At 37.4% G+C, this 27,194-nt stretch overlaps 1 protein-coding gene across 2 annotated transcripts in view; it reads left to right on the forward strand.

Moving 5' to 3' along the window:
• Positions 1-20,059: 20,059 nt before the first annotated feature.
• The window catches only part of ARPP21 (cAMP regulated phosphoprotein 21), a 106,647-nt gene continuing 99,512 nt past the window's right edge, over positions 20,060-27,194 (forward strand). The window contains exons 1-5 of one of the 2 annotated variants that reach the window (XM_086468437.1): positions 20,060-20,227; positions 20,626-20,667; positions 21,066-21,107; positions 22,006-22,095; positions 26,170-26,320. In XM_086468437.1, the coding sequence (XP_086324563.1) occupies positions 20,060-20,227; positions 20,626-20,667; positions 21,066-21,107; positions 22,006-22,095; positions 26,170-26,320 (493 nt within the window). The remainder of the gene's footprint in view (positions 20,228-20,625; positions 20,668-21,065; positions 21,108-22,005; positions 22,096-26,169; positions 26,321-27,194) is intronic. The other variant, XM_086468438.1, reaches the window with a different exon arrangement.

Raw genomic sequence — 27,194 nt, forward strand, 5'->3', positions numbered from 1 at the left:
AGTATGTCAGAAGCATAAATTGTCTTCCATGCATGTCACTATTTAGTCTGCTTGCATGTTTCTTTAGGACTCAGTGCTGTGAAAAACTTAACGTCTGATCTGCTAAAACAGTTGCGAATATTTTAGTGTTAAATGGTGTGTGTTTGTTAGTGGTTAGAGAACGTCACTACCCATTTGTCCCCAGTAGGATGATACTCAGCTGACATTAGCTTCCACAGAACTGTGTGGAAAATAGACAGCACTGCAGCTGTTGTTCTGTGACTTGTTTTGCTTTGTTTTATTCATGCCCAGATTTCTTGTATATCTAACATGTGTGTATATATATACCGTGCTCAGCTGTACTTCACTGTGGCTAGATTTTTATGTTCACTGTGGTCATGAGCAGTGAAACAGAGTGAAGATAGAAGGAAGGAATAAAAATGGTTAGGTTAAATTTGACCAGGTAAACTAACGACATTTCTGGTTCTTAAAAACTATGTGTACGCACCAGTTACATACATGTGTAATACAGTGTCACTTTTCATTTAAAAAAGAAGGGCACTAGTCAGGTTCTTTTGTCTCTTTGTTTTCTAAAGATAGTCGAAGGCTCTGAGGTATCAGATAAATATTTGGTGATTTCACCGAACTGGGGCAGTAAGAAGTGTCCGCAGAAATGCATTTCAGGAGAGAGAGGTCTGTAAGTTTTATGGTACATCCTTGAAATCAGATTTTCCCAAGAGACAATCCATCGATGAAAAGCAAATTGACTCCCTTCAGTTCCTATAGAATCTCCTAAAGGACCAAGAAAACAGAAATGTAGTTGTAAGGCTTTTTACCATCCACAGTTCACATCTGGAACCAATAATCTATAATATAGGAGCAAACCCAGAAACAATGAAAGAAAGCTCTAACCTGAGATACTCTCCTGGGAGGTAATTTTCAGTTTGGAACATAGTCAGAGAACTGCTTGGCAGAGGAACTAAAGACCATTGAAAGAAGTTTTATGTTGTGTCTCTTGAAACAGAAATAAATTTGATGTACTTAAATTATCCCTTCAGACCTCAGGCTCTATATTACTATGTAATTCTTTTCTCTTTTCTTTTCTGTGTCCTGTCCCCGCCCCCCCTCCCCCATCTGAATTGCCAGAGATTCCAACTAGGTATGTGAAATTCATTCTTGTACTGTACTGATTCACATACTTCGATTGATACAAATATTTAATGTATTAAGTCAACAAGCCTTTTTCGTAAAAGATTATAAAAACTGAAGAAGTGGATGTAAAAGAAAATTATGCAGATGTATTTACTTTTCAGAGAATTTGAAAAAGTTGTTTAAGTGCTTTGTCATATTCTGGTTAGTTTTGTCATGTCACTCACACAAACCATTTAATATTTGGACTTAAATGAGAAGAGCTTTGATTTCAGTAGAAGAAGGCAAAGTATTTTCAGTATAGAAGAAGGTAAGCTGATCTTGAGGCCCCTAACAGGGTGTATAATACATGGGTGGAATTACAGCCAGGAGCCACACAGGACTGTGGTGTGGGAGGGTTGGAACAGTATCTTTGCCAATCACAACTTCAGCTGAAATACTGCTAATTCTGCTGTGGCAAGGAGTCAGTACAGTCTGATATTTGAATCAATTGTTACAAGACGCAAAATGTTCACATATTGAGAAAATTACTTCTACTGAAATTGAAACACGTTTCTCTTAGTGCATTTGAACCCTTGGCAACACCAAAAAAGTGGCGATCCGGAAGTTAAACGCTTCAGACATCTTTCTTACACTACAGAACGTAATAGTAAGGCACCTGATAATGAAGGGAAGAGAAAGGTATTCTAGCAGTGTGTGCGCTACCAGTGATACGCAAGCCATCTTACAAAGCTCTGTGAAAGATACTTGGACAACCAAATGTTTTGTCCTTCTCCAGGGAGTAGCCTGTTAGTTGTTACAGTGCTAATGGTGGTACTCACCAAAAATATGGGAACTGCCTCTCTTATCCCTGCTCTGTATGAGACATCATGCTCCAGAAGTTTTTGTATTGAGAAGCTCTTTGACAAGAAGAAAAGTCTTACAAATTGATTTAAAATACTGATTCTAGCCTCCCTAATAGAATATCTGTAAGAGTTATAGTCTGCAGTTGTGCCTAGAGTTTAGAGCCAAGATCAAAGGCTTTTTAAACTCTTTCCTCTTTAGTCCCACACACTGAAAAGAGGGTCCTTTACATTGAACAGGCATAGGTGGGAGGCAGATGGAGAAATAGAGGCAGAGATCCACGTTCATGCAGCCAAACAGAGCAGGGGAGGCAGATGCATTTGTAGCATCAGTGGGTTTTTTTCATGAAGGTTAGTCGCGTGCTTCGTGAGTGAGAAAGCATTTCCCAATGAACGTATGTCTTCGGATTGATACCTTTATTATGATATTGATGAACCTAAACTTAGTTAATTGATTTGTGGAAAGTTACAGGAGTAAGAATACCTTTGAAACTCTTGTTTTACTTGTGTTTTCTTTCCTGTTTTGTTTGTTTGGTTGTTTTGTTGTTTTTGGTTTTTTTTTTTAATACTGCACGGTATTCTTGTCATTAATCTTAATTCTGCATTTCATAAGATGATGACTATTTTTAGGGAGCCACGTAAATTGCAAAATAACGTGTCCCATTTATGCATGTGCAAGGTATTGAAATGTCAGATGCTTAATTTCTTAGGCTGTCCTAAGTATGGAAATGACTATATGCCAAAGCCTCCAGAACAGCAATATTCTTGTTATGCTCTGATTGTAGCCAGAACATGAGATGCAAGATTTTTGGGTAGAAGACAAGATAGCTGAGAATCAGGCCAATCCTCATAAATATGAAGACTTACCGTGGCACTCTGGTCTCACCAGTTTCAAGCAGCGTGGATCAGAATTGCACATGGTAGACAGAATATTTACAAGTGTTGGGCTTCCCCTTCACTCTTTGGTTTTAAAGCCGTCATTGAAAAGATCCATCATTGCCTTTCCTCTGCAATGGCTATCCTTTCTTTGATTTTTATAAAATTGGTGACAAGCCACTTGCAGTGAAAGAAGCTTGATTCTGTAGATGTTTGTGGGTAAGTAGGAAAATATTTTGGGACACGTTGGTTTTCTAAAAGTAGTTTTATTGGTCAAAGCAAGTATGTTTGGGAGAGGTGTTGGTTTTGGTAGACTAGTATGACTAGGACAGATTTCATTCAGTTGGCACTCTTGAGTCCTGCCTCACTGTTTCATTCCGAGTCGTCACGCAACTAGTATGGATGCTGGAGGCTGGTTAGTCTGTCTCAGTATTTTCCTACTCTGTTAGTGCCTTGGTATTTTGATTTCGTGAGGTCTAAATGTTTCCCAGAACGAAGGTTTCCAAGGAAGGAGAAAGCCCCTTTGTTGAATCTGACAGTTGAAATTTGGGCAGTTCTATCAGATAATAATCTTTTAGGAGACCGTTAATCTTTCAAATGCTAAACTTTGGTTGTATAACAAAAAATGCAACATTAAGTATAAAGTAACACGCCAGCAATTACATTTGGCTGCCTTTGCACCTGTCTTTGGCCATAGTTATATACAAACATAAAAAGTCTCAGACCTTTTATTCTTAGATGTCCAGTTAGACTAGAGGCATGCTAAAACTTGTCTGGATTTAAGATGGTAGTGATGCAGATAAGGATTGGGAAAAGTCAGATGAAGGAAAAAAATGAAAAAGAACAGTAAACTCCCTTTCTATTCCTTGTTCTTCACAGACACTTCTGAAAGAATATCAGATCTTTCTTAGCCTGTCGTGGCTTTGAATTTTGAAGTTCCAGAAGACAACAGTATGTTCGGATATTTTTGTAAGAAAAAACAGACAAGGGGAAGACTCTTACAGTGTCTAGAATTTTCTGATCTTTAATAATTGCTCTGTGTGTAAATGGATGGGAGACTTGGGGTTGGGGTGAACTGTAAAGCTCGTATATAAATGCAGAGCTCTTTAAGCAAGAGGTGGTGGAGTTTGGGGGGGGGGTGGTTACTTGTTTTTTTTGTTTGAGGGATTTTTTTTTTTGAGAGTGATCTCGAAAGCTAGAAGAAATGATAATGATTAGTATTCAGAATTGTTGTAGCAGTACTTAAAGGATTGGTCAGGTCCCAATGATTTAACTGTTGTGCAGTCTCACAGGCTTTGTCTATACTGAGAAGATGAAAAGGGGATGGGAAAGTAGTAAACATGTGAACTGAATAAACAACATATAGCAGCAAATGTAAAAGTTACAAGATAATGTTTTTTCAGATGGTTTATGAAGATAAGTTAGGCCATAGACCTCATATCCCTTCTGGGAATAAGGAAAGAGGGAACATTGCTTCGCTTTAGATTGTATTTGTACATTTTAAGAACTCATTGTCACTTATTATTATTTTTGATATCATATTATTGTAGACAGAAGAATTTCCTTTCAACCAGAGATCTTAAGATGATCTGTTAATGTAAAACGTAAGGTCTTTAAGTTGACTAGGAGACTTGGGTCTTTTCTTGGCTGGCTGCATTGTAGCTGAGAACACGATAAAGGGGATCTGACTGTTGGGGTTGATGCACATGGGACTTGCTGCAGCAAAGTAATTTATACAAGGGATAGTGGATTTGCCGGCACGAAGTTTTGAAAGTGTATTAGTATAAGTACTGGTTTTCCTGCTACTTGGCGCGCTCGGCTCTTTTTAAATACCAAATTCACCATGGATTAAATAATTAGAACATGTAGAAATTATAATATTCCTCCCCCTTTTTCTTACCCTGTTTCTCTGTATCCTTTTCTTTTGCTCCCTTATTTCTGAAACAAACGAGATTAAGCACAGAATTCCATTAGTACAACATTGCAGTTGAGAATGAAATTGTCGGGATGGCTGCTTACGGTTCCCACAACAATCATAACTAGGCTAAATTGCACATATGTATTAAGACATAAAACATAAAATATAGCAATATGGAATATTCTTTATAACACATTATGCTTGCTGTGGGAGATATCACTTTGAAAATCTTGACTTCTGTGTTTTTAACATCTCTCTTGAAATGTAGCATTAATGTATTTTCCTTTTGCATGTAAATTTCTTTTTCTGTGCCCGCTGATGATAAAAATCAGGTCATGAATGCCATTTTGGTATCCCTGTGAACTCTGCATAGCAACCAGTCCTCCTTCTTCATTTAATAATTTTGCAATGAAAACTGATACAAGAAGAAATAAATAACAGCATGCAGTGAAATGAAAAGTGTAAAACAGTGAGCTCCCATTATGGCCACATCGCATCTCAGTGAGTTCCAAATGATCTCTGATAAATGTTTTTAGAAAAACAGATTGAAATATTACTTTCTTGGCTTACAGTCACACATAGTGGGATACTTAAATTACATTTCTATTCTGCTGACTGGTAAGTGTTGTACCATTCTGCAATCTAGCCACCCTTTGGTTCTTGTACTGCCGTATGATTAACAATTCCCATGCCAAGGCTGCACTATGTAGATGATGGGGGGGTGTGTGTGTGTGTACTAAAACCCTGAACTGGGCAGAAGTAAATTCACAGTGATTGCTGAAGCTAACATCACCAAGCTGCTATGGCAGCATAGCAAGCCTTGCTCTGTTCGCTAGTCTGGTTATGGGACTTCTGAGCATTTGTTATCTCCTTTTAGCTTGCTTCCAGTCTCATCCTTCCTTTATCCTGTTAGATTTGGTTCAAATGTTTGAATGTTTTAGCTGTCAGCCAAACGAAGACTTTTGTATGTAATTTGGAGGGCTGGGAAGATTGACCTGAAACTGGTCATGCAAGGATCTGATTATTTCTGCTCAGTTGAAGGAGATGGTTGCATTTTCAGTGTCAGTATTACTGTTGTGCTTCAGGCTTTCTACCAGCATCCTCTTATGACTTCCATTGAAATCAAGAGGAGTTTGTGTGGAACAACAGGATAGTTTGTAATCCACAACAGGGTATTGAATTTACAATGGTTTTGTATAATTTGCTATAATTGAAGTACAGAAACCCTGTTTAGTTGTATCTCATTATAATGAGAAGCTGGAATTTTCATAAGGGTCTGCGATATTTTGGTGTCCAGCTTTCGTTGGAGGTTAGTGAATGTTTAAGAGTCTTCGTTGTCCTACATTTTGAGTAACTGCAGTTTAGCATTGATTAACAGAATACTGATAGGACTTTTACAGTTTTAATAGAGGTTTGGTTTTATCCTTAAACATAGATGCCACATTCTCCTCATTTTGGCTGTATTATGGTAGCTCCAGGCAGCTCCTGTCAAAATGTGGAGGATGCTGGATAAACACAGATTAAAAAGTATTTCCCTCATCAAACAAGATGCAATCCATTTGATTTTGCAATTGTGGTTAAAATGACAAATTAGACTTTAAAGGTGTGGTGTTATCTGAAATATTTGAAAAGCAGCTACAGCTTTTCATGGTTTTGCAGGTGTTATCTTTGCAGCTGCTGATAATCTTGCATTGGTGTCGGAAGATGTACTCTGAGATGGTAGCTCTGACAGCCACAACTTCAAGACTCCATGCTTATAGGTCAAGGTGAGGTTGACTGTTAATAAAATCGAATATTATTATGGTCATATACTAGCAAGGAAGTCCTAACTTGTGTGATTGTTTTCCATGGGTTGCCTGGCTAACTCAACAGCTCTCTTCAGGAGAACCAAGCCTTGGAAGACGGGTAGAAAGAAGAAAGAAATACTACTGTTCTTTGCTATTTAGTTGTTCTCCAATGCAAAAAGTATCCATTAGATATAACATTTACTGAGATCATAGGCTTGGGGTGGGTTCAGATCTCCATGCATGCAGGAATATCTGAGGATCAGGGCTTTTCTGGCATGATTCTTGACTTGAAACACACTTAGGTTTGCTGGTGGTGTTTAGTCGAGCCTTTAATATATTGGACTGCATGGTGCAGTTATACAAGTTGCTGGTGGGCCTGTTCTTGGCCCTTCCTAAATGATGGAATTTCCAAATGAGGAGTTACTTAGATATTTAGCTGACAACGTCTACTGTGCCCACAACTTTTCTGATTCATGGCAGCTAAGGACCTACTTAAAAGTAAATTACAACACTGAACTTACTGCTAGATACTTTATTTTTTGTGGTATGCAACAGTTCTATTAACTTTCTTTTCTGTTACACTTTTAGGGGAAGAGAATAGAAACCTGTCAGGTTATTCTGTGTATATTGTACATGCATGTAAAAGCCAATGCTCATCTGTGAAAGCTGTGAAATGTCACCTATGCAACATAGAAGCCTAGGCAACAGCATAAGGAAAAAACTTCAGCCCAGTTAATCCTGTTCAGCAAAAAGAAATCCAGCTGCCATTCTGGAAGTCTGAATTTTGAGGAGAAGATAGAGAGCATTGCTCAGAGATACAACTATTTTCATCAAAGCATTGTGGAAAATAATGAAACTCTCTAAGGCAGCTGAAGCTAATTTCAAATATATTTTGTTATGAAATTTATTTTTTCGAGTCCTCCCTTAGTTTATTTTAAGATATTACCATACCTTTTATACTGTCAGGTGATTACTTGTGTAGTCACAAAGAGGAATTTCATATGGTAAAAAAAGTTTTGGTATTTTAGACTGGGTTTTTTTAATTCCTGTAATGGGGGGAAAGATTTCACTCAATCATATGTATTTGTTAGAAAGTCATGCATTATTGAAAGTCCAGTGATTCTCCAGCAGAGTTGCTCGTCTGTCACTGTTTACACTTGTTCCTGCTAGTATCTGCTAAAACTTGGAATACCTGTAAGCTCGCTTGTAGTCAGCACCTATATATAATGAGTCCCTGGGTATTTTAAACACATTTTGAAATGGAGCGTATTTACTAGGGATGTCGTGAGTGTTTTTTGGTGGCTTTTTTTTGGTTTTGTTTTAATTAATACTTATAAGCCAAATTTCATAATACCGTTTGTTGAATAGTTCCTTTGCTTTATTCTTCTATATGAAACTGCAATTCTCCCCTCTTTCCCTGTTCTTGGTGTTTCAGATTCTTCAGTAGATACAGGTTTTTAGTCAATATTCAATCAGAAGATTTGTTGCAGTGTCTCATAAATTAAGCAAAGCATAGAGTAAGTTAGTTTTACTTCTCTTGTCTTTTGCAGAGAGTTCTCAGGCAGATAATTTTTAATGTCAGAAGAAAAGACAAGGGCATAAATTTTTGCCATTGCACTTTGACATGTTACAATAAAACACGGAAAGGATAAGGTCTTTTTTATTAGGAAGGATGATTTGCAAGAAGGATCACAGATCCTCAGAAGTGGACTTACAGTGGCAGGAGTGGTTATTGACTTGCCCTTTCTCATAGCTGTGTCGTGTTTCATCAGCCTTTGAAAATCTTGAAGGTATCAAAATAAATCCTGAGTCTCAAATAGTGTAGCTTTACACATTAAGTAGTATTGACCAAACAGACTTTTTGTTTTACACAAAATAATGGTTTCAGTTTTTGGAAGGAGAAGGTCAGCCTACTTCAAAATATTATTAATTAGGTGAGAAATACTTCATTCACAAGTGGACTCTTTTAAGTGTTTAGAGGGGAAGAAAAGCCACCACCGGATTATGTGGTTGAATACCATTAAAATATTCATAACCAGCCAATATGAATTTTTAGTTAAAGAATTTAGGGCAACTGAAGTTCCAAAGTACTCATTAAATTATGAAATCTTAGAGGTAGTTTCTTGAACTTTTATGAAAGCCTTTTGTTTTTCCAAAGGCTATTAAATGAAGGTCCCATTTAATGGTTTTCTTTAAGGTCCAGGCTGGGAGCCGAGTCTGGAAATATATTTTTACTTTAAAGAATGTGTAGCATAGAGCTGTCTGATAAATATCAGTTTGTCATAGTCAGTAAAGTCCCAACACCTCCACTTTTTGTCTTCAGTTTTCATAAAATATATTCTCCTCTACCGTTTGAGTGTTGTGCTTTATAATCATATTTTTGTTTACTCTCTGATACTGAGCATAGCAATGAAAAAATGTGATGATATGGCCATTCTGCAATGGAAATCAAATATATTACAGGTTGTAGATCTTCAGTACTGTACTTCTCTCCTGTAATTTCAATCTCAATATTTTTAGGTCTTTGATGTAGTTAGTAGTTTCTAGTGCCAAATAAGACAGATTGTTTCACAGCAGGTAAATGCAATTTTGGATATTTTAGAAGTTTTCTTAAAATCGTATTTGAACTTGTGGAGACTTCAATCCGTATAACAAGATTTAAAGTACTCAAAAAAAACCTTACTTTTTTTTTTAAATTGGTTTTTTTGAATGTAGTTTTGGTTAAATATATATATTTTTTTTTCCTAGTTTAAATTTAATAGGACATATTCCTTGGAGACATTAGCTTGCATATTTGGTTTCTGCTGTGTATTCATTACTCTCTTTTATTAGTTTGTGTGTCATGAAGCTTTCTGGCTAGGCTTATGTGGAGTGGCCAGTTAAGTTTTTAACAAAGCTGCTTAGCACTCTCTCATAAATATGTCATAATTTCTTCCCTGAGAAACATAAGCGGGCATCAAAACACTTTTTCTGCCTTTTCTTTTGTTCACAGTATCACAGGGAGCCTGGAGTTACTCACTGGAAAAGGCGAACATAATGCACAAACCGCAGGGTTTCTGGCAAGATATTTTCAGATGCCGAAGCTGCAAATCTATGAACTGGCACTGCTGGTTCTGTAAACCTGGGTTTCTGTCTTTTCACTTTTGACTGTTGTAGCTGCTTTTGATGAGGATTTCTTCAATACCTGATTGGTATTTTATAGTTGGATTTTTTTTGTTTGTTTCTTCAGGAATTGATTGCAATGTGTAGTGTATTGTACTGATGCTGCTAATGAGAAAATGTGATGTGTATCAGTACATATCTTAAGATGGGTTTTAACACAGGGGGAGAATCTCTAGCAATATTTTTTAGAGATGGCAAGGGAATTGACAAAAGATATAAATGCTTTCTTTATATAAATGATTTCTTGGTTATTTCTGCAAGTGAGCGTAAGCTGAGGATATTTGGCATGGCATGTGGATCTGACAAGAAAATGTAGTCATTCTTAGGAGATTCAAAGTTAAAACAGGGGGCATCTCTGTTTCTGATTGAAATTGCCAAAATCTTGTCTATACCTGTTGCAAGACTTCAAACAAAATAGTTATTTCTAGCAAAACAAGCTTACCTGATGAGATTTTGTCTACGTGCCCTGTTCTCAGTGGATGTTGTTCTCTTAAGTGTACTAATATCCAAAAGAAGCCATCAATTAAGCATTTGTATTCCAGTATATTTTCTGATAAACATAGTCAAGAAGAAATTTTAGGAGTGTTCCTATGTTGATGAAGACAAATTAAAAACATAATATATTAAAAAACATAAAATAATCTTGGACTGGGAAACTCTCAAAGGGTCTAGCCTTTGTTGCCTTTGGTAGAGGAGACTTTAACTACATAAATTGGTTGGAGTATGAAGTTGGAAAACTTACTCCACAATAAAACAAGCTTGATGCCCGTTCTCTTTGAATATGGAGAGTATAATTGCGGTTTCTGAGCAGCAAAGTTAAATGGGGGGGGAAATATCTCATAGTGTGTGATGGGTTTTTTGTTGTTGGGTTGTTTTTTGGGTTTTTTTTTTTGTTTGTTTGTTTGGGGTTTTTTTAACCTTCTATAGATTTATAACTTTTTATTTTTCTTCTGGAAAGAAGAATTTTTCTTTAGCTGCAGGCTAGTTTTGTTTCCGAAAAATGGTATTGGGACAAACAGGAATAGCTACTATGTTTAATTCAGCAATCAAAAGAGGCTTTTGGAGAGCAATAATGTTTGGTGTTTTGTTTTCTTTTAGTTCTTATGTGAAAGCTTTTTGCTATTTTGCAGTTGGTGTTTGCTAAGGCAATTCTAGTTGTTAAGCGCAGGTCTGTTTCATCAGCATAATGCTGCTTTGCTGTTAGCAATTATTTTCTTTCAGGGTTTGCCAATTGAGCTAGCGCTAGTGAAAATGCACCTAATTTGTCAAGAAATGGCAGGATGAAATATAGGAGCCATTACATAAATTGGGAAGGAAATAAATCAGGAAAAGCGTAAGTGAGACTTAGTGGTACTTGATCCGTTCCTGTGGCATTTCTGTTCTTGTTATGCCTCCATCCACCAGTGGTGTTGGAAAAGTGTAAAGTAAGTGATCTTAAGTTATGGGCCATGCATGTCCTGAGTATTAGGTGTTTTAAAATTTTGCTTTGGGAGAAGCTGTCCAGAAAATTTTGTGCAAAGGCTATGTTAGTAGTGTACAAATTAGTTTTTGTTTAGAGTTTTGTGGTTGGTGGGTTTGTGTGTGTGTGTTGCATTTTTTTCCTGCTTGGACTCAACTGGATTGTGTTTGGCACACTTGGTTATCACTGAATGAGGCATGATGCTTAGCTGGCTGCTTGTTTGTTACCTGCAGTCTGCTTAGACGGAATTCTTCAAAGGCACGTATGCTCAGAATGCAGATGTGTGGTTTTCTAGTAAAGTGTTTAAGCTTTAGGAGGAGCTGAGTAAAGAAATAGGTTAAAGTGATCTTATAGTTCCTGTGTGTAAAGCAAAATGGACTTAATCCATGGTTACCTGAGAGAATAGAAATGTCAAAGAGAAGGCATCAAAGGATGAAAGCATAGGGATGGCTTGACTTAGGGAAATCAAAAATGTTTCCAGAACTTCTGCATTAAACTAAAATATATACATATATTTTGTACAAATTAAAATTAATGTAGGTTACATATCCTTAAAGATTTAATTATGTATAACAGCATATCATGGTACACCACAAATGGCTTTAATTGTCTTACCTAGACTGTGCTGGATATCTGTAGTCCCACCACTTCAATCTGTGACCGCTTCCAGACTCTGCAGTAGCTCTGATTGCCCTCAGCACTGCTGAGATGCCTCTGTGGGAACCTGGGCTCATTTATGTTGTGTTGTTGATCAGTGTTTCATACTGGAATGATAGTATTTCTTCTGGGATATTCTTATGATATTCACTGTCTTTAAACTGGTTGTAGTGTTTGTGAAAACAGAGCTCTTCTAGGGCATTCAGCACTGTGCATCAATGGATGGAGGAGTGTCTGTCTTCAGAGTGCCGTCCTGGTGGAGGAAGAGCATGAGAGAGATGTAAGGAAATGTTGCAGCAGACTGTCAACTGATAAAAATTAGACTAGATGTAGATAGTAATGGAAATAGTGTATACCTGTTTAACTGTCGATTAAAAGGAATTGGCTTCTTTAGACCTAACAGCAAGTAGTGAGGTGACGCACGCTTATTTTCCATAGGAATAGAAGACTATTGAGGAATCGGGAAAGCTATTTAAAATAAAGAACAAACTATTGACACAAGAAAAAAACTGTACGAAGTATTTGATGTATAAAATGGGGTAGTGGAGAAGGTGTCCTGGCAAGGCAGTGAGGTTCTTGAACATCCTTACAGGAAGGTTACTAAAGCATCCTCCTTGTGTGCATTGAAAGGGTGGCTGGGAACTGCTGGGTGTCTGTTTGGAGTCACAGGAGCTGTGCTGTTTTCCACCCCCTAACAGTGAGACCAGTTAGTTTAATGACTTTGATTTTGGGAAATTTGTCAGCTTTGTGTCTGAGAATGAGATGCAATTTGGTGTATGTGTTTGAAATGCACAAGGTGGTGTTGAAGGCTGGGCTAAAGCAAAAAACTCATTCCAAGGGTGCTGATTTGTACATCTGATTAGCTTCTCAAAAGTTTGGGTCTTACTCTGTTCCTAGTAAACTCGTGTGATTGACGTTCATTGGCCAGATGACTCAAAGCCTCATTTCTTTTCATGCTGATTCTGGAAGACTTCAAATGGTCATCATGACAGATAAAAGAGCATTTTTTTTGAGCCTTTCCTTAAGTATTAAAACAAAACAGGCTCTCCCTATAGGCCATCTGTATTTATTTTCCTGTGTACAGCTTCTAGCATTGCAGAAATATAACAAGCTAGAGGGAACATCATCATTATTGCTTTGCTGAAGATAATGACATTGACATGAGGTTTTCTGTTGGGGGATTAAAGTGGAAAATATTGGTGTCAATCCATTAGGAACAAGAGAATCCATTTGAAAAAAAGGAATTCAGTGTAAACCACAAAAAAAGTGCTTTGTTTCTGGGTTGGGTTTTTTGTTTTGTTTTTTCCTGGTTGTTAGACTGTTCTCATCCCTGCTGTAATTTCTAAACACTGGATTTCATGTGCAGGTTGGCAGGAAAGCCAGTACTATTCCAGGATAGAGGCTTCGAGGCTTCAGCTGGGATGCTGCTGCTCATGTCATCTACTCACCTCTTTTAAAATAGACAACTGGTTGTTGTGTAGGATCTGAAATCTGATCCAATAGATTTCAGTGCACACTGTTTTCATCAAATTTGACCATGGTTGCCACTGGTGGTTGTTTGCTGGCCTGCTTAAGGTGGGTCAGTGGCCTCTGGACTGTTGCTTGTACGCAAATGCTCGTGTTTCTGTAATCCCTGGAAAAAAATTTGCGTCTGCTGATGGTCTGTGTTAAAGTGCTGACAGTAACTGAGTCTAACTAAGCTTTTACCTGCAAAGGTCTGTGGTGCATAGGAGCAAAAAATGTAGGCAATCGCTATATCTGTTTTTGTAGCGATGGTGGAGCAGGGACAAAGTGAAGACAAGAGGAGGTGGGAAATAAGGCTTCAAACATTTCCTTTAAAAATATTTTTTACCCTTGTTTTTTAAGATTTAGTCTTCAGTCTCTTGACAACCAGTGAACTGTAGGATTCCATGTATTTCACAGCCTTAATTTTTATTTAATTTTTTTTTTCCTACTGAAGCATTTTGGTATGAGAGCTGGCATGGTTTATTATCCTGCTATGCTAATATGCAGCAGCAAACTTGGCTTCCAAGTGCATTTGTGTGTTTCTGTGGGGAAACAGTGAGAAAGAGCACACATTACTGCTTGTCTATGATGTAGGTCCTGAAAACTAGGATGGACAACTGAACAGTAATGTGTTCAAACCAAAACTCTAGGATTTATTATACTTGCCTTTTTTGTGTTTTGTGGTGCTGTGGGGTTTTTTTGAACAATAGGTTTTATATCCTGAAGATTTTCTTTGAAGCCATCACAGAGAGTTGAAGCTTTTGTTTTCAGTGAGAAACCTGAGATTCCTCATAATTTGCCTGATAGTGGGAACTGGAATACTTAACTAAACATCAATTAACAGGAAATACATGCTTTAAGCCATGAGAATTTGGCAACATTGAGGGCTGTGTCTACTGATAATCTTAAGATAACGCCATAGTCTGTTTCCAGTGGTTTCCAGGAATCTGGAGTTGGTTAGCAATAATGAGTCAAAGCTATGTTTATGTGTATGGATGAGGTATATGTCACATAGTGGAAGTCACAACTGACATCTCTGCTTCCAGCAAGTGGGCTCATACCTGTGAGCCATTCATGCAAGTGGAGAATCACTATGGGATGAGAAGGATCCTGATGTATAGGTACTGCCAACATCAGCCAACTTTCAGTCACAGGAGCCGTTCAGGCTCAAATGATTTTTACCTCTATGCTTAGCAGCTTTATCTGGAGAAAAAAAAAAAACCCTTTGGTTTCACTCTGTCAGGGTTCCATCCTGCCTGCTGTTGCCATCTCTTAGTTAAGAGTACGCTGTTTGGTCTTAAAGCCTGCTCATCTCTTCTGAGAGCGGACATGGTGATGCTTACTGGGAGCATAAGTGTCTCAAAATTCTTGCTGCAGCATGTGTTACCTTTGAGACCACCAAAACATTTCCTGATCCATAATACAAAAAGGGCTTACTCCCCTGGGGTGGGCTTGTAGGGTTTTGTCAGATGTGCCTCTGTTTAGTTTCAATTGATGGTTAGCTACCAGGTGTTCACTGAGGATGGGCTTTCTAATGTTTTTGCTCGTTTTTCTGTTCTGTGCATTTTTGACAGCTCTTTTTTCTGGGTATGATTTTTAAACTTTTGCATTAAATTAAGTGTAATCCTTCCCACAAACTTTTCTTGGAATCTGCATGGTGTGTGTTGCAAACAGAAGTGACCATGCGTGCATTCTTCCATCCCTATCCCTTTCCCTTTGAGCTCTGGCAGTGGCTGTTCAAGTTCGATAGTACCCTCAGCTTCTACAGTGAAAATCCTGTTAATAAAGCAAGCAATTTAAGACAAAACCAGCATTTCCATCCCACAGTGTATGCTGATCAGCTGGTGCTTATAAATTCTGTACAAACAGATAATATTTCCATTAAAGTGGTTCTATAAATGGCTTGGTGGGCACCTGTGTTTTCTGTGGCATTGCAGCATGTGATACTCAAGTTGCTTTAAGGAATTAGAGGCTGAAATTTTGCCGCAAGCTTCTGTAGACTTCTAAAATCCCAACAAGCCTATGAAATTTTGCTTGCTTGTAAATAAAGGTGGGTTTTGCCTAGCAACAAGTTTTGTGGATTCTACCTGAGGATCGAAAACACAAGTGCATTTATTCAGCCTTTTGCGTCACTTTGGTACTGAAGGCTTTGACAGTCAAATCATCGCTGACATTTCTGTTGATGTGCAAGAAAGAATGATCTAGTATGTCTTTCCTCAGCAGTGCTGTCACTGCAGGACTGACAATAGTAAAAAATGCATTCATCGCTGAATAACCAGATATCCTGGAGACACACAAGAAACAGAGATGTATTTTTCAATCAAAATGTCTCACTCCTAATGGCTATTTTCTGACTGATTCATTTTTGCTATTTATACTCTTCCTGAAGTATTTTATAAAAACCTGAGTCCCTTCGAAAACCCACCCAAACAACCAAAAGTGTATTTTACGTATCGTAGTGTGTAAATGATTAGTCATCACTTTTAAGTTGCCTAATGGAGGAGGAGGAAATTTATATTGAGGGAAGGTGAAGAGCTTGATTGTGGCTGCTATGTCTCGGTTCTTCCTGCCTTCCCCCCCCCCCCCCCCCCCCCCCCCCCGAAGATAATTATGAAGAACTTTTAAAAATAATCATCCTAAGAAAAATTATCATTGCGGGTTTGAAAAATGGTAGCTGCTCACTGTAAGCTTGTTTTCTGCTTGCTTATATTTTCTTGGGGAAATTTATGTGGGTTTTTTGTTGTTTTAATTTAAGATTCTATGGTCTTCTGTTACATTGCCAATGAAAAATTACATTGCTATCAGAGATCTTAAGTGTAACAATATGGGAAACTCAGTTTATGAAGAAATATGTCTTTGGTAAAGCATGATAACATTATGTTGAGCATCTGTGGCACAAGACCAGAAATGCTGTTTATTTGAGTCTTGGCGGATCTCTTCACTTGCTGATTATGATACCCTTTTGTTGGTTGGTTTGTTGTCTGTTTTTTGTTTTGCTCTGTTTGTCTTTATGAATAGTTAATTCACAACACATGGTAACAGCTGAAGAATCTGAAAATATTTTTGTGTGTCCTGCTTTTGGTGCAGATCTCTATTTCTCAGTTAGTTTTGGAGGGTTTTGATTACAATGGTCCATCCCCTGGGTGGCTGTTTTCCAAGTGAAACTGTAATGCACTGTGTTTCCTTGGATTTTTTTTTTTTGGTTTGTGGTTGGTTTTGGTTGATTTCACCCCCCAACCTCCTTTCAGAACTGTGAGGGAAAGGGTTAATGGAATATGGTTATGAGGAAACAGTGGTATATTTACTCTTTTCTCTCTGTTGGCTCCGTAAAATACATTTGCCTGTGCTTGAGTGCTTAGGCATAATTTTCCATATTGTTCCTCCACTCCTATTGTGGTCCTGTAAGTATGTTTGTCAATGAGATAAAAGTTTGGAAAATGTCCTGTGAGAAATACCAAAAAGTGAATGGGAAGACGAACTTTGTGTTACTCTGTATAGATGTACGTTGTATTACTCTGTACAAATTAAGTGGTTTGAGGAAAAGAAATATTTTATGTATATAAACTTGCAGAGTGACAGCAGTAGTTTACAGAACTGCCTGCTGGCTTCCTCTCAGCGCCTGGAGAAAGCAGGACTTGATTTTTGTGAAAGGCTAAATTCCATTTCTGGTGCATGAAATTCAGCTCTTAACATGGTGAGTTCCAGTGCACTGCCACATACTGTAGAGCAATTGCAACCATGCACAATTTAAAATGTGCCTCAGAAACAAGGAGTCTTATATGAGTGAGTTGATTTCCAGTTTTGTTCCACCGATGCCTCTTCACCCTAGCAGAATGATACATGTTTCCTCCTATTTGCTGTTTTTGTGTATTTACACTAATTGCTTCAACCATGATTCACACGCAAGCCTTGAGATGCTTGTGGTATCAAGACAGTTCGGCACATGGCCATGGCTTGTAAATCAGCTGGACTCACCCCAAAATGCTCCTTTTCTGTCAGGTCAGCTCTTCAGCTGGCAAACACAATCCTGATTAACAGCATAAATTGCATTGCCGAGGCAACTCTTTCTTCAGGTTTCTTTTCCAAACCATAACCTGGAGATCTCCTTTTTCCTCCTCACACAGTGCCTCAAAAGAAAGTTTCTCTGGTGGCTGTTGTTGGGGGAATAGGATTTCTTCCTTTGCCTTCTCCCATTCTTGATCTTTTCAACTTTTATTTGACTTATTAAATGAATATTCGATTCACTAGCATGGCAAAGGAGGTCGCTTTCTAAAAGCATGCACCTAGCTTCATTTTCAATAGCGTTTGACTATTGAAATTTTAATTGGAGCAGAAGCTGTAGTTAAAAAGCAGGCGAGTCCTTTTTCCTCATACCCTCATTGATTTCTGTTGAAGCAAACAGATGAGCTTATATATAAATATGTATATATGCTTTTTTTAATGAAAAGTGCTGGAATTCACTAAAAAAGGTTAAAATTGAAGTGAGTAATCTTCAGTGCATAATGCAATTGTTAATTTTAGCTTCTTGCGTAGGAGCTGTTATGACTTGAACAGCCGGCTCTAGCCTTCATTAGAGAAGAAGCAGGCAGTTTTGAGACAGGTGGAGCTGGATCAAGCTGTGAAAGTGATTTGCTTGAAGCTGGTCATTAGTGTTAGAAATCTAATCCTGTCCGTTGCATCCTTTCCTTGTACCATGATCATTACTGTTGTTTTTATTTACTTTTTGTCTTTTTCCAGGTTGACTATGATCTGTCAAACTCTCTGAAGGATCAGCATGGAGATTGGCACGCTGAACTGTTAATGGGGACATGGGACTCACATTGTCATTGATCATTTGTGTGGACTTAACTAGCGAAGAGCAACAGAAGACACTAGAAAGACAGGGGGAATTATAGCAGTTTTTCAGGTAAATGGCTTCTTCGGTGCAACTGATAAACTGTGGGTGTAATTGTTTTTGTGAACGCTATGTAAGCATGTAGATGAGCTGTGGGGTAATATGCCCATGAAGAATTTGTGCATGCGTGTGCATTTCTGGATGAAAATCCCAAACAGATTAAGGATTGTTTAACAGATCAGTTTCAGGTCTTGTCATTCATCGTGTTTTGAATTTTTGTCAAAGCGGTTCAAGTTTCAGTTGTAACCGCAGAATGGCCAATATCATGGGACTCCTGGGGAAGGACGGTGGGAGGAAGGAGAACAACTCAAAGCTTGACTTGGCTTACTGTGAGCTAACTTGTGAACTTCATATTCCAGTTGATTTATTTATGAACTGTGTGGCTTCATTTCTTGTGAAATCCACAATCCTTCTCAAACGGGAAGATTATGTTGGAAAGTTTTTATTATTTTATTTGCTTACAGTGTCAAAACTTGGAAAGTAGTAAATTGGAAGTAGTAAGTTTTTAAAATTCAGTATGTCTTATGTATTCACTTAAAACATAGCTTTAAAAAATTGAAGGTGATACCAGATCTGTTGAATGCTAATTACAAGCTGTAAGGAGGAACATGGCAAAGTGTGGTTTTGCTTAATAGTCACTGTTTCGTTGTTGAGAAGTGGCAAGGTATTGCAAAAGACCCTTTCTGAAATAACTCCCTTTCTCAACTGTAGTTGTTTTTCCCGAAGATACTTCTTAAGCCAAATGGATGGGGAAAGAAAATTTAAATTATTCATGAGTCTCATTTGACAATTGATCAGTGGGGGAGGCTTCAAGAGGGAGCTGGGGGGAGAGAGAGAATGAGAGAGAAAATAATAATAGGTTTTAACTTTGAAAAGCCTTTAAAGCTTCTGTACAACAACCCATTGTGAGCTGAGAGTAAATGCAGCTCAGTTAAGATGTTTTCATTAGAAATACCTGCCAAGGGCTTCCTGTAGGATTTTCATAGTGCTGGAGAGTGACATGGGGTTTGGGAAGAGGCTTAGGATTTTAATAATGGAGCTGTCAGTTTGATGCTTGGAAAACATTGACCCTGAAAACTTTATTGCCAAATTTAGATTTCATATTTGTATTGAATTATTACCTCTTCAAATATATATGTATATAAATATATATTAATATAGATTTTAAAAAAAAATAAACAAAACCGGTAGTGAGTACCATGGGCTTCTGCTATGTACAGGCACCATGACTGAGTGCTAAAACAAGTATTGTTGCTCACGCTTGGTTTTTGTTTCTGTTTCTTTTGTTTCTTTGGCTATTTTTTTATTTAAAAAAAAAAAAAATAAATAAAAAGAGGAAAAAATCTAGGGGGGGGGAGCACTGAGATGCCAGAGACCTGGAAGTCCAAACAGGTCCTTCCTGCCTGGTGCTGCTGAGCTCTGTAGCAGAGAGGTGTTCACTGTCCCTGCTTGCACCTTGGCAGTCCTGGAGCTGGGCTGGGAGAGGCAGGGCTGGGGAGCCACAGCACCTTACCTTCAATCTTCTCCCCACCAAGACTGCTTAGATCAGAGATCCGCTTGTTTAACCTGACACAATTCTGCTGCTATCCAATATTGTTGATTCAGTACATCTCTTCAGCTGGGTCATATATAGCTTTCCACTCATGAGCTGCATGTTTTGATTTGTTTATCATAGGAAACTAAAGTGCTTACTTGGGGGAAAAAAAAAAAAATTAAAAATTCACCCCCAGTGTTGTGTGTTGTTTTTTTTTTTTTATGTGTGTGTTTGTGTCGTGGTATCTTGACCTTTCAGGTCACCAAATCTTGTTATTTTAATTTCTATCTGGAAGAATGTCCGAGCAAGGTAAATTGAACCAGGAGACAGCGGAGGAAGCTGTGAAAGAGCAGGAGACTGCCATCTCAGAAGCGAACCCGGACAACTGTATGCTTAATAAATCTGAAAGCTCAGAAGTAGAGGAGAAGGAGGAGAAGCTGAGCGATGCCAAGACAGAGCTGCAGGTAAGACAGGAAGAGTGAATGGGTGCATTAAATATCAGCGTGTTACCATTGCCTTTCCATTTCTATGATCTGTTTCCTTGCCTACGCTCACCCTATTTTTTCCTCTCATAACTTCTCTCTCTTTTTGTTTCTCTCTCTTTTTTTTTTTTTTTTTTTAATTTTGTGTCCTTTTATCTGCTCATGAAATAAATGCTGTTATTTGTTATACATTTCAAGCTCTTTAGGCTGCTGTCCATGTTTCTGATTTTTCTGAAAAGTTAATTTCTAGATGTTTGTGTTAATGCTTGGTGAAATATTTTACTTTTTTCCCTCTTTGGGGGTTTAGAAAACTACCTTGATCTCATGAATTTACAGGTAATACTAATGAATAATTACTTACTATGTGGTTTGGTTTGTAGGTGTTACTGCCAACAAAAAGTTGTCATGCAAAGCCTAAGAAGGTCATTTGATAGGACTTTATCGGATGAGGTGTTTTTAATCTTTTTTTACTCAAATATAATAAAAAAAAAATAAAGGGGGAGACCACAAATTAAAGGAATTTGGAGAGGGAGAGCATTTACTTAAGTATGCCTTTTCTTACATTTTTTATTATATGCAAAATTACAGAACACTACAGTGTGGTTTTGTTGTTTATACCTGCTCTTAAAATTAATAAAGTGAGCAGATATGATTCTTGATTTTTCCCTGCTTTCCAGACTGGGTTTGGGGAAGTTGTTTTTGAAGTCAGCAACTGATTAAAATATCATTTAGGAGTGATTTAGTCTCTTTACTGGTAATGCTCTTGTCATGCGCATTTTCCACTGAAGTGATAACTGCTTCTTTTTTTTGCTGTCCCCAGAAACGAAGTGCAAATCAGAACCAGCAGAAAAAGAGATCCAAGGTAAGGATCCATCATTGTTTGGAATTGCATGCCATGGTAGGATAGAGAATTTCAATCAAATATCTGTCTGCAGTGATGGCCTTTCATCACTTACATGGTGGTTTGGTTGGTTTTTTTTTTGTTTGTGTGTTTTTTCTTCTCCCTTACCCCATAATCTTGTTGTGCAGAGGACTCTCTCTAGATAAAATGTATCAGGCTCCCCTTTATTTATCCATCATACTTTTATGCTGCTAGGCTCGGTGTGGGCTTGTGTTAGACGGCATGTGTGCTTCTGCGTGCCGCTGGGGAAGGAAAAAGCTTGTTCCTTTAATAATTAACGTTTTTGTTTGAATTTTATTATAATGGACTAATCTTGACATAAAGAAGCAGAGACTGACTAGCTCCCTAATGGGGGTCGGAAAGGAGCTTCTAGGAACCAAAAAAAACCCCAAGCCCTTATTTTAATTTTCCAAGTGCAGTGTTCGTTGGATATAATACTACTAGAAGAAGACGGGGAGGAGGGGGAACCCAAAACAAATTAACAAACCAACCCAACGTCAAATGACAGAAGGAACATTTGAATTTAATTTTATGTTAAATTACCTTCAGTATTGAGTTATCTATTCTTTGCTTTTACAACTTTTGGTGGAAGTGAGTGAACTGTAGCAGAAATGATTAAAAGCAAAAAGAAACCTACCACCTTCCCTGTCTGGCAAATGGCTCATTGCTTAGAATCTTTTTCTGTCCTTATCAAAGTCAGATACAATTTTGCTGGCTGGGTGGGTAATAGTCATTTGGGATAGTTAGGGACAGCTGATGTGTGCAGCTTATGTGACTGGGGGTCAGTAGTAGTCTTCTCTGTTTTGTTTTGTTTTGTTTGTTGTTTTTTTTTTTCTCTCTCTCTCTCTCCCTTATTCAGTCAGGAGCTAAAGGAAAACTTGTTCGGAGTCTTGCTGTATGTGAAGAGTCATCCCCTCGCCCGGGAGCAGAAAATCTTCATGATAATCAGGTACACTTACAATCATTGCTGTTAGCTGCATGGTTGACCTCCATGTTCAGTTGCATGATTATGTTACTTAATTGGTCATTTAACAATGTCTTTCTTGGGGGAAAAAATTGCATCTGACAGTGAACACATTTTTATGAAGTTATCTGATTTAGCTTGAACTTTATTTTGAAATATTAGTTTTATACTATATCACAGGGTATTGTTTGCTTTTTTTTCCAGACCCCCTGAAAATTTCAGCAAATGGAAAAGAATTCAAAAGAATTCAGATTTTAAAACTAAAATAAAAATAGTAACAATCAAAAAGAATATTAATATGTACTTTTCTCTAAGGCTATCTCTTTCGAGGCTGCACCAGATACAGTTATGAATATGCTCTGGTTTCTGGCTCCTCTGAGACTCCAGTTCATATCAGTGTCCCCCTTCACATAAAATTCACAAGTCCTTCACTCTCCTAAAATATCATGGTAGAGCCAAGGCTGCCTCCTACTGAATGGCATTCGTTTCCAAAACTCTTGGTGTAGATTTTCTGGTATCGAAAAGCATGTGTTTGAGTTTATCTGTACTGGTAGTGTTGTATTGCCAGCAGCTGGTAGAGTTCTGTCCCCTGCACCCCTTACTTGAACTATAACACTGGTGGTAGTCTTTTTAGACTAACTTCAAAAAATAACCCAAAAAGCAAAAGTAAAAACCTCAAATACTCTTCTTTGCTTGCCTGGTAAGAGCAAGGGTTAAGGAAAAAAAAAAAAAACCAACCCCAAACCACCATCAAAATATCATAAGCATTGCCTATATTTTGAGATGTTTATGTGCAAATGGGATCAGCCATCAGAAGAGGATGAGCAAGGGACTTCTTGTGAGCTTAGCAAAAAAAAAAAAAAAAAAAAATCACATTTAAGTGTACTTTCTCACCTTTTCCCCTTTTCCTCTATTGACTTGAAACGAAAGAAATCCAACTCTCCTCTTAGTTCATAAATATGGAGAGGTTTTTCTATTTTTATAAAATTTTTTTTGAAACACCAAAACCCAGGTTGTTTAGCAGGGGGACATCTACATGTTCTACTGCTCTACAATGATGCTTATGCAGTAGATGAGCACGTTATTTTATCAGTTGTTCTGTTGTAGGTATATGCTTTCTGCTTAACTTGCGTTACTTGAGATGCGTGGCTTTTGTTCTGATTTCATTTGTATTTTCTGTTGCTTAATAGAGAATGAAAAGGAGAATAATATAAAGAGATTGTATTAAGCATCGTGTGGTAGTTTATAATGTACTGCAGAGGACCTGTATTAAACGTCAGAGTCTGGCAGGTTGTGAGGTAAAATCCCTGTCTGGATTGCGCCCTGACACCAGGCAGAGGAGGGGTTCCTGTGACACACAGCCTCGGGTCTTAACCGAATCTGACCAGCTGCAGCAAAGATTTCTTTGACCATATCAAAACCTTTATGGGAGATAAAATGCCTCCCTGAACCCCAGCATCCATTTCTTAAAGACATGATTGTCTGGGTGTAACTAATGAGAGCTGAGTCGCACGTTCGCTCTACCTGACCTTTTACTAATGAATGAACCTGCGGGTTCCTCCTTGGACTGGCTGAAGGATGCAGGAGGTTTTGTGCCAACCGAATTGCTTTGCTTTCACTTTAGAGGAGAAAAAGCTTATTTTTTGGTTTGGATTTTTTTTTTTAATAATTATTAATTTATCTTAATGGTTTACAAAGCACAGGGAATTAATTACCAGAGAATGTACGGTACATTGCCAGAACTACTGAGTATGGATTGTACTGCAGACTTGATGTTTGTATTTATATTTGAATACTTGCCTTCATTTTCCTGTATAGGGAAAAAACTTGTTTACCTGTATTACTTGATCTTAAACGCTTACCTGATGGTTCATTATGTCCTTACTTAAAAGGAATGTTGCCTTCAATGTTATACAGTTGACCAAGAAGTGTATTATTGCAATTTGAACATCTATTTTGTTGTTCACTATACTTACCTTGTATCAATGTATTTATTAATATTGTATTTTATTATGAAGAAAAATCAATAAAAATCTAAGAAAATATACAGTAGCTTGCTTTCACGACTCTACAACCCTTTTGTGTGTTTCTTCTGGTGCAAATATATAGGTATTATGTTATGTGTTAAGACAGTATCTACTGTATGTTCATATGTGTGCATATGTGTGAAGTCTGTCGTTTTTCTTTTCATAAGTGCATTTTAACAACCACTGTGAAAGTTAAGAATAATATTCTGTGAACAGCATGGCCAGTTACATTTTTTCTCCTGTTTTGAAAAGCTAGTGGCACAGTCACTCTGCTCTGGGCAGTGCAGGGAGTCTGTTATCCTTTGAGGTCTTTTGGCAGTGGTTGATCCAAAGTTTGTTGTTTGAATGAGAAATTGAACTGCGATTTGAAGTGAAAGAAAGCAGGCATAACCTTAGTCCTCTGAGTGAGTGCAACTGAGCAGGTTAGCAAACATTTTTCTATGCATCCTTACCTCAAATGACCAGGAGTTCCCACTCTTTCCCTCTGTACACTCAGTTTTTGGCTGATACTGTCAGCCAAAACTAACAGAACCAGCAATTAAGGACAGTAGGTCAGGTTAAATTTTGGCTCTAGGGCTTTGTTTCTCTTTTACAGTGCTTTTCATCTCAAGTCTTTTGTGCCATATTCGAACTTCACAAAAAGTCAATAACGATCAAGCTGAGAAATTACCAATTTCTGTCTTACTGTGGCATGTTTATGCTGATACCTTGTTCTGTTAGGATCTTGTCTTACATGTGTTGTGCTGGCTGATTTGTAGTTCTTTAAAATATTCAAAATCCTAAAATTTGTAATGACTATTGAAAGCATCTTTTGAATTCATAATGGTCTGGTTGCTTAAAAAAAAAAACACCCCTTATTTTAAAATTTTGTATTGATCTTTTGGTATGCTAGTATTCTTTGAAAAATTGTGAAGAAATGGAATTTACTAGGATTCAGGAAATTCTGATTTTCTCCAGTATTGGTGAATTTGGCTTTCATTAACATGATGCCAGAAAATTATCAGGCATGCAGGACTCTCTTCTATTAAAGAAAAAAGGGTGCATTTTCACACTACTTCAGCATATAGTATCATTTTGGCCATTTTTTCTTCAAAAGAATATGAACACAAAAGTATTCTTTCTTCAGTTTTGTCCAACCAAATTGCTGTTTCTTGAAACATATAAATTATGCCATGGGGACTTCAAAAGAAAACAATTTGTGCTCTGTTAAAACAAAGCAAATATAAAGTAATGTAAGAGAAGAATAACAAGTTCTTTAAAGCAAACCAGAAAATGAAGACCAGCTTGAATTCTCAGTTTTAATTAACTTCTTAAATCTGAAGCTTGCTCTTTTTGAGTTTAATAATTTTTGAGGATAAGACTTGTGGTGCCTAGGAGAAGTTTACTTACCTTAGCTTGCTTGAAAATCGCAGTGCATGTTTCACCCCTTTTGCTAAAGGCATGTTTGCCTTTGAATATAAAGTGTCTGATAAGTTAGTAAGCCCTCTTATATATGAATGTGTTTATAATTTGCTGTCACTCTTCTACTGTCAGAGCCTGAAAGCTCAGTCTAGCTGATACTGCGCTTACATGTGCGAAACAGTTCGTATGAACCTGCAGGTTTTTTAGTGAGGGGGGGAAAAAAGTTGTATCTTTCAGACATCTGTCCATTGATCATCATTTAACATGTGTAGTATTAATTAAATTGTATAATTACTTAAGAAAGCCCATATAAGATGTATTTCACTGTTCTAATAAGTCTCAAGTGAGAATTACTAAAGTGTAGAATAATATAGTGCCTTTAATATAGATAGACTAAAACTTTATAGCATTCAAATATTAGGGAAGAAATACACTTACCACTAGAATTTGGCCTCTAAAATGTCAGTTTTCTCCTGGGGGAAAAAAAAATCATTTTTCAAAAAGGAAAGAAATGTATCTGGCTTCAGTTTTTCTAGCGACACGTAGTTTAATGCAAATCTCTGCAGGTTGGAAGCCATGGGAAGTTTACTGAATCTCACCCTAAATTTATCTATCTCTTTTTCCCCAACAGGAATCAATCCAACTACAGCTTTCAAGTTTTCCTAGCTTGCAAGAAGAAGATAAATCTAGTAAAGATGACTCCGAGAAAGAAAAAGAGAAGGATAAAAATAAAGAAAAAGATAAAAATAGTGAAAAAGTCAAGATCAGAATGTTATCAAAAGGTGAACTTAAAAATATTTAAACTGCTGCAGTTACTGTTATAAAAAGGATTGTGTGTTTTTTATAAGCATGTGCTTATTTGTGTATAAAAACACAGCAGAAGTGTTTTCATACATTGATAAAATTCAGAACCTGAAACTGTGTATGCATGAGAGTGTTTTTGCGTACAAACATCAGTCTTTGAAAGTGAAGAAACCTTTCAAACTGAGGTTTGGTATTAGAGGTTAGTAATTTTCTTTAACATGAAGTCGTTCTTCTGAATACTTAACTGTGTTGGTATAAACACATATATAGGTATATATATGTGTGATTAAAAATCAAAGATAAGTGTAAGACTCTAATACACTTTTTTCCCCATTAATGACAACATATTGGCATGTCACTTGTGCAATGTAGGCAGTAGAGAGTAATCCTCTTCATGGAGAATTTATCTTAAATGCAGTAAGGGAAGTCATCCGTGAGCTTTAAGCTGCCTTGCAGTCTACTATTATCACCCACTAAGACTTCTTCAGAAAAGATCTTGTATCTAAATCTGGTATTTTTAAAAAAAATCTTTTTATTAATCCATGGTATAAAGTTGCAGAGTAATCTCTCAAAAATAATCATTTCCTACCTGGATGTGGATCTGCAGCTGGTGTGAATTGTCAGTTGGCTTCAATGAAGCTCTCACAGTTCACGCCAGCTTGAGGATCTGAGTGTACTTTTGAGTCAGGCGATGTAGCAATGCTGAAAAATTAATTCTGACTACTGTCACGCGTCCCTATTACCCACCCACTCTCGGTGTCACTGGTTTTCAGTCTGTTAATGCAAATAGAATTCCCACTGGCATGATGCCTCATTTGCCAAGTTTACAGCATTTATTAAGTGATGCGAAGA

The sequence above is a fragment of the Leptosomus discolor genome, chromosome 7, assembly GCF_034619465.1.
Source record: "Leptosomus discolor isolate bLepDis1 chromosome 7, bLepDis1.hap2, whole genome shotgun sequence".
NCBI lineage: Eukaryota > Metazoa > Chordata > Aves > Leptosomiformes > Leptosomidae > Leptosomus > Leptosomus discolor.